Below are 12,686 nucleotides of genomic sequence, written 5' to 3' on the forward strand. Positions count from 1 at the left end.
TATAGGATATATGTGTCTAATTTAATCTACGCACAAAGTATTTCTAAAGTGATCAACATGTGGACGTTGTACATGTTCAACGATATATTCCAAACCTCTTTCCACATCTGTAACGTAATGATGCAGTAATGATTGTAACCATGTATCTAATTAAGATAAACACGTATCAAATGAAATAAGTCTAAATCAGTATTTAATTGTACATACTCATCAGGCATTGGTATGAATTTAATAACGATGAATATGAGGAAAAACATTTTCCAGTAACGCGCGTGGTGATAGTGCTCCAATATCATTGATGCAAACTCTGTGCTCGTTTTCAATATTTCCTTATTTGGTATAATGCATTACTAGGGAAACATTGAATTTCAACTAAGACGTATAAGTCTGTCTGTAATTATTATAAATTGAATAATTCTTTCGTCAAAACAGCACACAGGTTGAGTTGATTTTCTTTCTTTGGAGCTTGCCTTTATCATCAAACAAAGCATCAAGCAATGAAACCGATGTGACAGTATAATTAAATATTATAGTACACATACATGTATTGTAAGGACTTTAATAATTCGGTGATATCTCAAATTCTTAAAGGTCTGATTTGAAGATTAAAGAATACATGTACTTTAAAATGCAATATATCGATAGTACTCCTTTAACAAAATAACTCACCGTCATATAAATGTTTAAAATATGAAAAACAAGATCAACAAGGAAGGGTGACATTCAAAGACACATCCCACACACAAACTAGCAACATAGGATAAACCGGAAAGGAGCCAAGCAAAAATAGGACAGGGCACAAGGCAAACAAGTCAAAATAAGCAATAACTGTCAAAGAATAATTCCTGCATTGTTTAGTTCATAGTTATAGAATAGTACGTAGATGAACCCGGCTATTTATCAAACACGCAATGACTTGGATAATAAACAAACTAGACTACCGTTTTGATATATTTATTACAAATTGACTTAGATATTCACAGAGTATAACATTAAATAGGATAACTCATAACCTTACAAAATCCATAAAGCAGATGCGATACAGTTTCCATGTGTTTGATTAGGGCATATTGTGCTGTCATTTAAATACACAGACATGATATAAACACATGTGGCTACTAATTGAGCAAGAATTTGAAGGTCGATACAATAATTATTATATCTAGTAAGACTTTAATGTTGTACGAAGTACATAGAATAAATTTACAAAACTGATCTTTGTGTTAAGAGTATCACTAGATGTAAAATTCAAAGACGCAACATTATAAAATGAACTCGGTTGACGTTCAGGCTCGTTTAATAATTTCTTAAAACAAAACGGTCTGCGATTTTTTATTTGTCATATGTCACCGAAACAGGGAATATGATTATGGCTTATCTCGAGTGTTACATGCTTAAAGCACCAGGGGTCAAAACCATTCTCACCTGCTGGAGCTAAGAGTTACATAGACTCCTGTTATTCGAACCAATTAACAACCACGCAGCCTAAGCTACAGTGGGTTTACTATATGATAATAATAAAAATGTTTATATCATAAGATTTTCGTTACTGATCTTCACTTGAAGAGGTTAATAAATTCTAAGCTTTTTCTTTCGGTATTCTTCTTTTGCGTGTTTGATCATTTCTTTTAATTGTCACATATTTGAATTCCATAGAGAAAACAGAATCCCTTAAGAAAGCCGAACACGGGAAAATTGACAGGCTCAGTTTGATTGAAATGTCATACAGATAAAAAAGTAATATATTAGCAAGTAGTATTGTAGTTTGATGTATTGTAGTGATATATTGAAAACAAAATCTGCTGATGCAACAAGTATTGATTATAATAATAAAATTGCGGATGAAGCATCAGCAAACTAAAAGGTTGACAATAACTACACAATTATCGTGGTTCATAACTGCGCATTTTCTAGAAAATGGGACAACAGAGACATGAAATAATTTCAGAATTGTATACATAAGTACGTGTATAAACCTACAGATTTTATTGAGCGGCATGCTTCTTTTTAATGCTTTGAAATTTTTTACCACCCTGTCAGCATTTGATAACATAAATAGTGTCGAGGTCATTAATGTAATCCTTCATTAGCATTGATTCCATTACTTTTATGATCCTTAAATCGCTGCAAGTTAGGTGAGTGTTGTTGTTATTTACATCAACTCAATAAAATCTCATTCTCAAATTTTCAACTTGCTATGTAGACGGCGAGAAGATAACATATCACATGTGGTATGTTTTTCTTCAAATTTAAAAAAGTGTCGTTACAATAGCAAACAAGCAAGCTTTTTTGTTGTCAATAAAGTCTTTTGACATAAAAGGACTTGTTTTTCTTTTCTTTGTTTTTCAAAACTTTTAACCTCGTAAGTTATTTACGCACAAATCAATCGTCTCTCTGATTTCAAAGTTATGAGACGATTATGAATATTTACTGGGGAATTCATTGGCTGTTATTGTCAATATTCGTTTAACTTGAATGCAATCTTTATAAGCAGACATTACATGGTTTTCATAAGTGGTTTGTTTTGAAAGAAAACCCAATAACCCCGTTGTTCTCGGCAATCATTTATAAAATACATAACATACAAAACATTAAATAAGAATAAATGACCATGCAGAGTTGTATAATGTAAAGTCAGCACAACTATATTTCAAAGCAATTTAGAACAATTGTGAAAAATGCCGTTAGTTATCGCTTATGACTTTCAAAACATATGTACATCAAGTTCACAAGAATTAAAGCGTCAAATGAGAACATTTTGGTCCGACATGACAACGTCATTTCAAAATAATACCAAGTAAAAAATGAATTGTGTTATTGTTTGTACAATAAGGTAAAATGACAAACTAATGTTATAGCATATATTGCATAAATGTAACACACTATTAACAAACATAGAATATGACATTCCATTATGGAAAAAACCTGTCGTCATGTTCAGAATACCTCTTTCTGGAGTTTTTCTCTTATGTTCCGTCGATTCTAGAATATTTTAATTAATACCAAGAAAAAAAATGTTATTGTTTGTACAATGATGTACAATGACAAACTAATGTTATAACATATATTGCATACATGTATTTTTTACGTGTTTTGCTTGTACCATGACCTGATTGTGTTTCTTGTCCTGCTGGGCTTCTTGCCGGTAGTCCTTTGTTGCTAGGTCGTGCACTGGATGTGTTCATTGAATTCCGACCTTCCTTGTTGATCCTGTTTTTCATATCATATACTTTAGAAAAAGTAAAAAGCGCATTTCGGCTTTTCATTAATATAAAAGTTTGTTTCTCATAAGATATTAAGATAAACCAAAATTGTCCACATGCAATATCTTAAAGCTATAGATAGACACCCTTTTATCTGCTAGATTCAATATGTTTGAAATGAAGAACATATTCGTAGCATTTATGACATAGGAAAATATGGCACTTTAATATTATACATCACCCATTAAAGGTAAGAGCCAGGGAAACATAAACGGTTACCACTGAATCTTATTTAAAAAGCATTCAAATTTAACCACTTAGCTAGCTTGCGGCAACAGAATATATACATGCGACCAGTGCTGACAAGGATCAGCCATTACATCCGTGCTGTGTGATCACGTTCGACCTATTCGCTTTTTAGTCACAGTATATTTTGAATTTTCCTGAAATAATAAATTAGTTTGTCCAGATTGAAAGATGAAGCTCATTTTAGTTTGTAGAGTGGTAAGTGTTAATCACAACCCACACTATGACTATTCCTGTAACTGTAATTATATAATTTCGTAACCAATCTTCTGGGAATTAAGTCTTTTAACATAACAACAAATTCCTCATGGACATTTGATAGTTAATCCTTCATCAATATTAGATTCAAACTATGAATAATGTAACGAATGAGAATCAGATATAGATGAAAACAACTTTTTAAAATGCTGTTTCTATATTATATAATAAAGGCATTATTTTATTCCAGGTGTCAAGTATTAAATGTATGATTACGGCTGCCGTAATGATGCATAATTATTTTATTTCTCCTTTTTTTACATTCGCATACTAATAGTATTTTTTGAACTCGCTCAGTAATACAAGACAACGTTAATATACGTTTCGTTGCAAAATATTGTCCAGGTTTTAGAGATCTATTGCGCATGAAAATTCTTCTTCTTTTTCCCCTTACTTACATGTTTTTGAAAAATAATAATTATTATTGGTTTTTATTATTGGTTGGATTTTTCTAGCGCACAAGAAGTATAGGTCGTATGGCGACTTTTCAGTTTTACTGAGGAAGACTTCAGGTGCCCTTTCGTGCGTTATTTCACCCCTCATTAAAACATTAATTAATATGAATATGTTTTCCCTATGACAAGAAGAAAAACACAAATAAAAATAGAACTAAAGAAGACATGATTTATTTTCTAATATGTTTAATCAATTCTTGTTTTGCAAGCTCAATAAGTTTTAATCATACCAAGAAAGCTCCCTATGTTTAAATCATACCAAGAACAACTTTACAGGTTTACACCATTAAAAGTATTTTGAACCTTGTATTCTTACGATCGTTGACACCATTTTTTATCTGAATTTGAGATCAATATGTAAATTTATCCATAAAGAGATATCTTAATTTAGACAACATCCGTTATTTGAGAGAAATGTTGACCATATAAGAAAAACTGTGATTATCTCTTTCAAGTCATTTTCGGAAATGTTTTCTTAGACCGTTCATTAGTACAGTAATGTCATTGCACTTTTTGTACTTAATGGATAAAAAAGCTGACTAAAATTAAACTAAAAGAAGAACAATTCATACATCTATACGTAAACAACACATCTAGGCCCAAACATTGTTGAGGACACAATAATGCCTCGCCCTCAGTCAAATTATCAAAAGCAGATTCGAAACAGAGAATGGCTGCCTTGTGAAGGAATTAAATCTCAAATATTCAAAAGAAAACGGAGCCGATTTTTGACAAGTTTTTTATAACCTCAGAACAAATTTGTTATAATAACAAACATGTTGTTACATTGTTTATTTGAAGACACAATTTAATTTGCAAATTAATATTCAATAAACAATAATTTCTCCCGCATAGAGATTGTTTTTGTTGTTGTTTGTTTGTTTGTTGAAGTACATGTATATTTTAAATTCACTTCACTAAATAATATATCTGATAATTCAGAGTTAATTAAAATCTTGTTTGTGATCAGCTCCATATAAACATTTGGCGCTTTTTTGCATAAAAACATTGCTTTTTTAGAATATTTTCCTGTTCAAATACTTATTTCCTTTCTTTATCCGATTCTTTTGATATAATTTGCATTTACCTTATGAAACATTTAAAAGAAAGACAAAAACAGTTTATACATTACGTACAAGTCTATTGTGATTTGTTTGTGTTTATGTTTTTGTTAATTATCAAAAGTTCAGAATCACTTTTTCATTTATTTTTTTTTTCATTCTTTGATATTAATATTTTATAAAATGAGGTTTAACATTTACTAAATTAAATGTCAACGTAATGTATTGGACACTTTATTGCGTTTTATTAAAAGTACTAACTTAAAGCCCACGGAATGTACTATGACATGATGCTAATTTGAGAACTTCAGGACTAACGCAAGACCGCATCAATAAACACTTTAGAATAAGATATTAACTACGTACATTTATACTATAATTGCAGTCATGCGATCAAGAGTTTCAAGTTTCGCGACACATAATTGTGAGAGTGACTTGAAATAAAATCCGTGATTATGAGATCTTGCATGACAAACTTAACATTACTAAATTCTACATATATCAAGACTATTCCGGGGGAAAAAGCACTTATACAATTCCCCTGATGGAATCTTTATTTTTGTAACACGACTTATAAGGAAATGACGCAGATACTGTTATATTATTGGAGATTATTCCAAACATGTATCAGTCATTAACCTTTGTAAACTAGTCATTACACATTATTAAGTTGTCGCAAAGATTCATACTTTCACGGTGTGTGAACATTGAAGAGAAAAAAAATGTATTAAAGTAATCCGTACGTAGTTACAAGGAATGTTATAAGCAACAATATAGTGCGTGGTATTCTTTCCATAAGAAACCTTACGTGTCCAAGCGTACAATATGAACTTTGATTTGTGTTTAGCTTAAAATGTTGCCTTTTATTTCATTTCGAATTGATTTAAGGAGCATGCTTTCAGATTCATGTTAATTGTCATGAAATTAAAAAAAGAAAAAAGCTTTTTAAAAGTACAATATTGTGAAGAGTACATAGACAGTAAATTACACATTTTTCATCGGCACTTAAAATCTACGATTATTATCAAACAAGGTTAGAATATAATTATGCAAAAGAGCCAATACTGCGTTAGTCACACAGTACAAATATGGTGATATATTCAAATGTACGTAAAAGTCAGTTATTAATTGCATATTACATGTAAATTATTTCTTGAATTTTGAGTACTTTTCCTTTAAATTTTTTCTTAAATCTTAGTAAATTTTAGAAATTGATTTTCTTGAAACCTACGTAAATGGTCAATATAATGACAAAAAGCACTTACTGTGTTAGTAACGCAGTAGAATGATAAATACAGTCTTACAAATTCAGTCATTAATCGCACATAGCATGTTTATTATGACATTTTCCTCAAGTTTAGATTTTGAAATATGTTGGCTCCTCTGGAGGCATGCATCTTTAAATGAGCAAAAATATCCAAATAGTTGGTATTTACTTAACACGGGTAGTACATTAGACCGTCCTTATTCTAATTACGAAAACAGGAAATGTTTTGCAGCAAGATAACATTTAGTTTTTGCTATTGTTATTGTAATTAATAGTTCTAAAAACCTCATACGCCTCATAAATGATGCAGAAATACAACACCAATTATTATTTAGAAAATATTTACAATATGCGTCTGCAAATAAAATCTAATAGTGTTACTATAATGGAGCTCTTACGCACAAAAATAGAATGTTGCGTAGTAACTGCTGATGGAATTTTACGATTATACGATTGTATTGTCTCTGCGACTAAATGTAGTCCATTAGCCAATCAGTGCGGTTATTTCCATTGCTTAAATTGTGGTTTTGTCTAAAACAATATACAAATAAAGAATCAAATCGCGCTTCAAATATTCTTGAGTAATTATGTTGTTGGCTTATGGTTCTATGTAATGGATTTTATAAATATACATGTAGCATATTTGATCCAGAACAGTTTGTTTTACGTATTTCACAAACCGAAATATGATTGTTTTTGGTAATTGTCCGATTACCTTTGTCCCATTCATGTATGTAAAGTTTTTTTATTTTGTTCTGTTTTATTTTTCAGCTGGTCCTATCGGAACATTGATTTCAGCACTTTTAAAAGTTGTAAAGAGAGTACCGCTCTCTTTACTGCTAGGGGGCGTGAGGGATGTTGCACTTTCTCATTATCCGTCATGTACCGACTCAATAAAACAGAGTCTGCAATAATTTTCATGTAATTTTGTTGTTATAACTGCCCTCCGACGGATCACAAAGTATCCAGATTTTTGTTAATAGTTAATTATTGTTGAGTACCAAATAATTGCACCATGTGTTGTTATCTAATTTGTTTTTAATGTTATTAACTAAACCATGTTCATTTCATCAAAGTCACGTCATTACAAAAAATTTCAGTTTTGAACCAATAACAATATCTAAGGGAAATGTGATCCACACTTCTTCTTTTTATTCGTGTACATTTAAAAGGCTTATAAAGTTTTATTAATAAATGCAATGACATATTGACTAAAGTAGTAATAAATTCCACGTTTGTATTGTATATTTTATATATTTTAAAATCATGAAAATGTTAAAATGGTTTGCTTATAGAATTTTCCACGATAAAATGTAGTCAAATTTATGGAACTTTCTACTATGTTTACTAATTGTGAAAAATATACATTTTAGACAACACATGAAGATATTGAATGCGTCAATAATAATTGTAAATGTTTTGTAATATGTTTTTCTAGTGCATTACTTCAACATATTATTGTTGTTTGGCTGTGCCATTAATTTTTACAAGCAGTTTTTACAACTATGCAATATACATTTATACTGTTTGATTAAGTCATACAAGTAACCTCTGACCCTCTCAAAGTGCCAGTTTATTTCGTTTCGCCGACTGTTTTTTTATTGTGGGCTAACTATTTCTATTACTTGGGAGACAATTCGCCCTTTTCATGGAATAGCACGAAAGTGTCACATTGAAGGTTCCATAATTGCCGCCATATGAATACGTCTGCGGATATTTCTCAATGTAGATATTGCTATTTCATCTTTATATGTTGTTAAATCCTGCTTATGCCAGTGCTAGGGGCCATTGAGGTAGCAAGCATTTACCATTACCGTCCGTCAAACCGATCCTGCAACGTTTTCAATTTTTCCTTTTTTCGCGTTCTTTGTGGATTTTGCGTCGCTCTATTTTGTAGCTTTATCAAAGGCGGGTTTGTGTCTCAAAAAACAAATTAACTCCGTTAAATGATTAAATACTTAGACGTCTGCGGGAATAAAATGCCAGTCACTGGATTATATGCAATATTTCTAGTATCAACAGCAAAATGCCCTGACCAAACCAAATTGAATATAAAACAACTTATGAATTACTAGGCGTACTTTAAATGAAATTAGCAGTTGGACTATTTGTTATTTTATCATACGCGGTTTATAATGTGTTGAACAATAATAACTTTATGGTGATTGCTTAGCGTACATATGATAACCTGTATGATTTCATCAAAGAGTTTGTAATACACCAATAAAATTTAGTTTGTAATTGTATAACGTCATTCTGCACATACAGAAATTTGGTAAACCTTGAAAATAACCAGGAAAGAAAAGATTATGATGTTTACATAAACATGATCAATTTAGATACATCATAACGAGTTACTCCCCATTGCATCTTATAAATACGTGAATCCGATAGCGTATACATTATGAAGTAGTCAGTCTGCGTTGAGAAGTCGAAGTGGAAAGACGTGCTGAACGAGTGAGCGCTGTCGATATTTAATACTGTCAGTTTAACTAAACATATCGGAATAAAAAAAAATATCATTAATTGGAAACGGAAATAATATCTTTGGATTTTACATAAATTGTTAATAGCAAATTACTTTATTCAAAATTGTGATGTAAAATATACAGGTTTAAACTTGTTACAGAGGTTTAAAGAACTTTTTTTATTCAAAATGGCATGTGTACTATCAATGTACACATTAAATCAGAACCAATTCAAAGAAAATGTCACAGATATACACAACATTGGACTTACATATTTGGATTTTAACTGGATAAATAACATAGGCCAGCAATCTGATTTTCTAGAGAATCATATTTATTGTGGACAATATGAAAACGATAGAGATACGCCGAAATTATGTCGATTGGAAGTTGCAAATGATACTGTCCAACATGATCCGTTCAACATTATCTCAAATAGTAGGTTTGAATCACAAGTTAATACGATAGTGTCGGATGCCGTCTCGGATAAGCAAGACCTCACCAATGGTATGTTATTATATAAATTTTAATATTTTTGTTATTTTTTCTTATAATTTATTTTAAATATGTTAAAGCATTAGGAATAAATATCTAAGGAGGGAAATAAATGCAATATAGTCATCTAAAGTGAAGTAAAGTTTTGAAAACCCCGATATACACCTAAAGTCGTATCACCTGTCTATCGTTTTACCGTTTCTTTGTTTGCCACCGTATTACAAATTCTTTAAGGTTAAGCAGTACCTTGTTTATGTTATTATTAAACTCCATGTCACCGTATCTTTATCAATGCAATTTACTTGTAGTATATTTACACTTTAAACCTGGGACAGATTTAACTACAAATAACTTACTAGAGTGACATACTAGCAGTATTTTAACTAGTGACTGACTCATCTTTATTCAAATTTAACACTCATGAATCATATGTTAAACCCAAAGTACTTCCCAAAAAAAATCATAATTATGTTACTTAATTACATGACGTAAGGGTTAAATCGTCTTATTGTATAAACTTTGTCCGGTTATCTAATGTAACGTTGAATAATCAGCAGTAAAAATATTGAAGTTACGTAATCACAACCTATAACTTATAAGCGCTACTCATCCACATAGTGGGTTTTTTTCTCTCTAATTTTCTAAAATAAACTTCCGATGCATTTGTATTTTCAATGTTCTTTTAAATCGCATAAGTGTATTAATAGCGTCTAATACCTATCCGCCTTAATAATATGTAAATATTTATAATTTTGATAATTTTTTTTATAGTTATAGGGTTTGTTATATAAAAGATTATGTAAAATCGTATTCAACTTATCTTTCATAACCAGTGTGTATCATGAAACACGATCGATTTCTTTCATTTACGTGAACGTTTATTGTATTTACTTCATTATATAACGCTTATATTGGTTTTATGAAAATATTAACAATATGCAACATTTGTTTATTTACAGGTAGCACAGATTTAAATGAAAAGACTGAAATGTGTGTTCAATTAGATATTACAAAGAATGGAGTTAAACGGAAAGCTATTGTCTCGGGCTGCGATGAAGAATACATTCCATCAAAGCGAGTATCACCGTTCTTGAACACACCGAAAGAAAGAAAAGACGAACGCAAAAATATTCTAAAGATATCTGTGAACAAAATAAAGAAACTGGACGACCCCGAGATCTTTCTCCGAAGAAGTGTTCTAGTTAATAATTTAACTAAACGTTTGCAAACGGAGTTACGACAAGAAAAACAAAGCAGTAGGAAGTTTAGCTCATATAGAAGGAAGTGTTTCAGTGATTATAAAGTGCTCAATAACAGTTGTCTGTCAGACACTTATTTAGAGGACGATCCATTCCTTAGTGGTACACATGAAGCAATTACTGACGACATGACTGACACACTCATCAATAATGTGTTAAATGATAACAAGTCAAACGAAGTGAAAGAAGACCATGATTCTTGGTGACATACTAGAGGTACATAGACTCTGGGTTTACATAAATGAAATTCTGTCAAGCCAACTATTTATTTATAAAAGAATCTGTCCACACTATTTAAATTTGAGATTTATTTCTAGAACGGAAGACCAAAACAAATTATTCCATTAAGATATATATAGAAATGTATATATAGGAGATATAAATACGCATTTTTAGAATATATATTATCTATTCAACGTTATAAGTTTTATCATGTCAAGTAATATCGAAATATACGACCGTGCCTTTATATCAATCCCGATGATTTGTCTTAAAATAGTTCTTAAAGGCAAAGCTATATGGAGCAAGTTTTGATCAACAGTGTGATAAAATGCTTAAAAGCTATATGTATGTTGACTAGATAGTATTATTACATTCCATAAAAGAATACGTAATTTTCATTTCAACTCCTTCCTTTGTTTAGAGTTTGATTTTCATCCTATCAGTCTAGTCAAGTATTCAAATACGAATTAATGTTACGTATTCAATTTGTGATCTCACTGTATTGGTTTCCGTGTACTAAGAAAACACGAAATTGTTTTTATGAGTTTTTCGTTTCCATATTGTAAAACTTAAGTTTAATTCATTACTGTGTTTCATATTCATCAGACAAGGTCGATCAAAATTGAGCCGCGTCACGACAAAACCAACATAGTGCGTTTGCAACCAGCATGGATCCAGACCAGCATGCGCATCCGCGCAGTCTGATCAGGATCCATGCTGTTCGCTATCAGTTTCTCTACTTGTTATAGAGTTGTAAGCGAACCCACCCTAGCACTGTCCTTAGCGCTATTCAATCCCGAGCGTACTAAAAGCTTGTTTCTTTTAGAATCGTTATAAATGCCCTAATGTCGTTGTGATAATATAGTGGTTTAGAGGATATGTTGAATACATGTATGAGGAAAACTCTTGCATATTTATATCATTCCTGACATATTCGCTCACACATAACAGTGTCTTATGACCAAAGGTCTGTAAAATGTCCCTTTTTTATAGGAAATAGGTTTCATACGTTGTCGTTGTTTTGATATACAACACACACACACACACACACACACACACACACACACACACACATAATGTTATTTTACAAAGCGTTGATTTGTCAAAAAATTTATTTATATGTTGTCATCCATTTTCAGTAATACAGTTCTATCTGTTTCTATTGTTACTTTACTGTTGGGGGATTTCACTGGAAATCTATGTTTTATTTTTAGGGCAGACCAATTATTGTGTTTAAAAACAAGATACAATGACGTGTATATTTTTGTTAAATTATTGACTGCGTTCTCAGATGTGTAAATATGATGGGTCATTTGTATATTTTTATGTATGAAAGATTAAATATTGATGATATATAATATCAAAGTGCTCGAAGTATAATATATATGTGACTGGTTTGAAAAGCTGTCATGAAAAATAAAATGAACAAAGCAAAATTGTAGTTGTGTTTATTTATAGTAACATCAGAGTAACATCTGCTTGGCATGTATATCATATAATTATAATATCTTTGTTAAAGCATGTGAAGGGCAGCAACAAATGATGTGAAAAAATCTATATCATCGTGAAAAAGTTTTGCTTCTCATATTGTGACTTGATAAACTTGTCATTCTTATTTGAACTTGATAGTATAACATTTGATATCATTTGCTATAATATTATCAAAATATCGTTATTGCCTTAAATAGAGCA

General features: G+C 30.9%; 1 protein-coding gene across 1 annotated transcript; it reads left to right on the forward strand.

The window, feature by feature from the left end:
• Positions 1-8,958: 8,958 nt before the first annotated feature.
• Positions 8,959-12,430, forward strand: LOC132715625 (uncharacterized). Its single transcript, XM_060698657.1, has 2 exons — positions 8,959-9,525; positions 10,473-12,430. The coding sequence occupies exons 1-2, from the start codon at positions 9,207-9,209 to the stop codon at positions 10,976-10,978; spliced, it is 825 nt and encodes a 274-aa protein (XP_060554640.1). The 5' UTR covers positions 8,959-9,206; the 3' UTR covers positions 10,979-12,430.
• Positions 12,431-12,686: the final 256 nt, after the last annotated feature.

The sequence above is a fragment of the Ruditapes philippinarum genome, unplaced genomic scaffold (assembly GCF_026571515.1).
Source record: "Ruditapes philippinarum isolate M1 unplaced genomic scaffold, ASM2657151v2 ctg2445_1_1_1_1, whole genome shotgun sequence".
In the NCBI taxonomy this organism is placed as follows: Eukaryota; Metazoa; Mollusca; class Bivalvia; order Venerida; family Veneridae; genus Ruditapes; species Ruditapes philippinarum.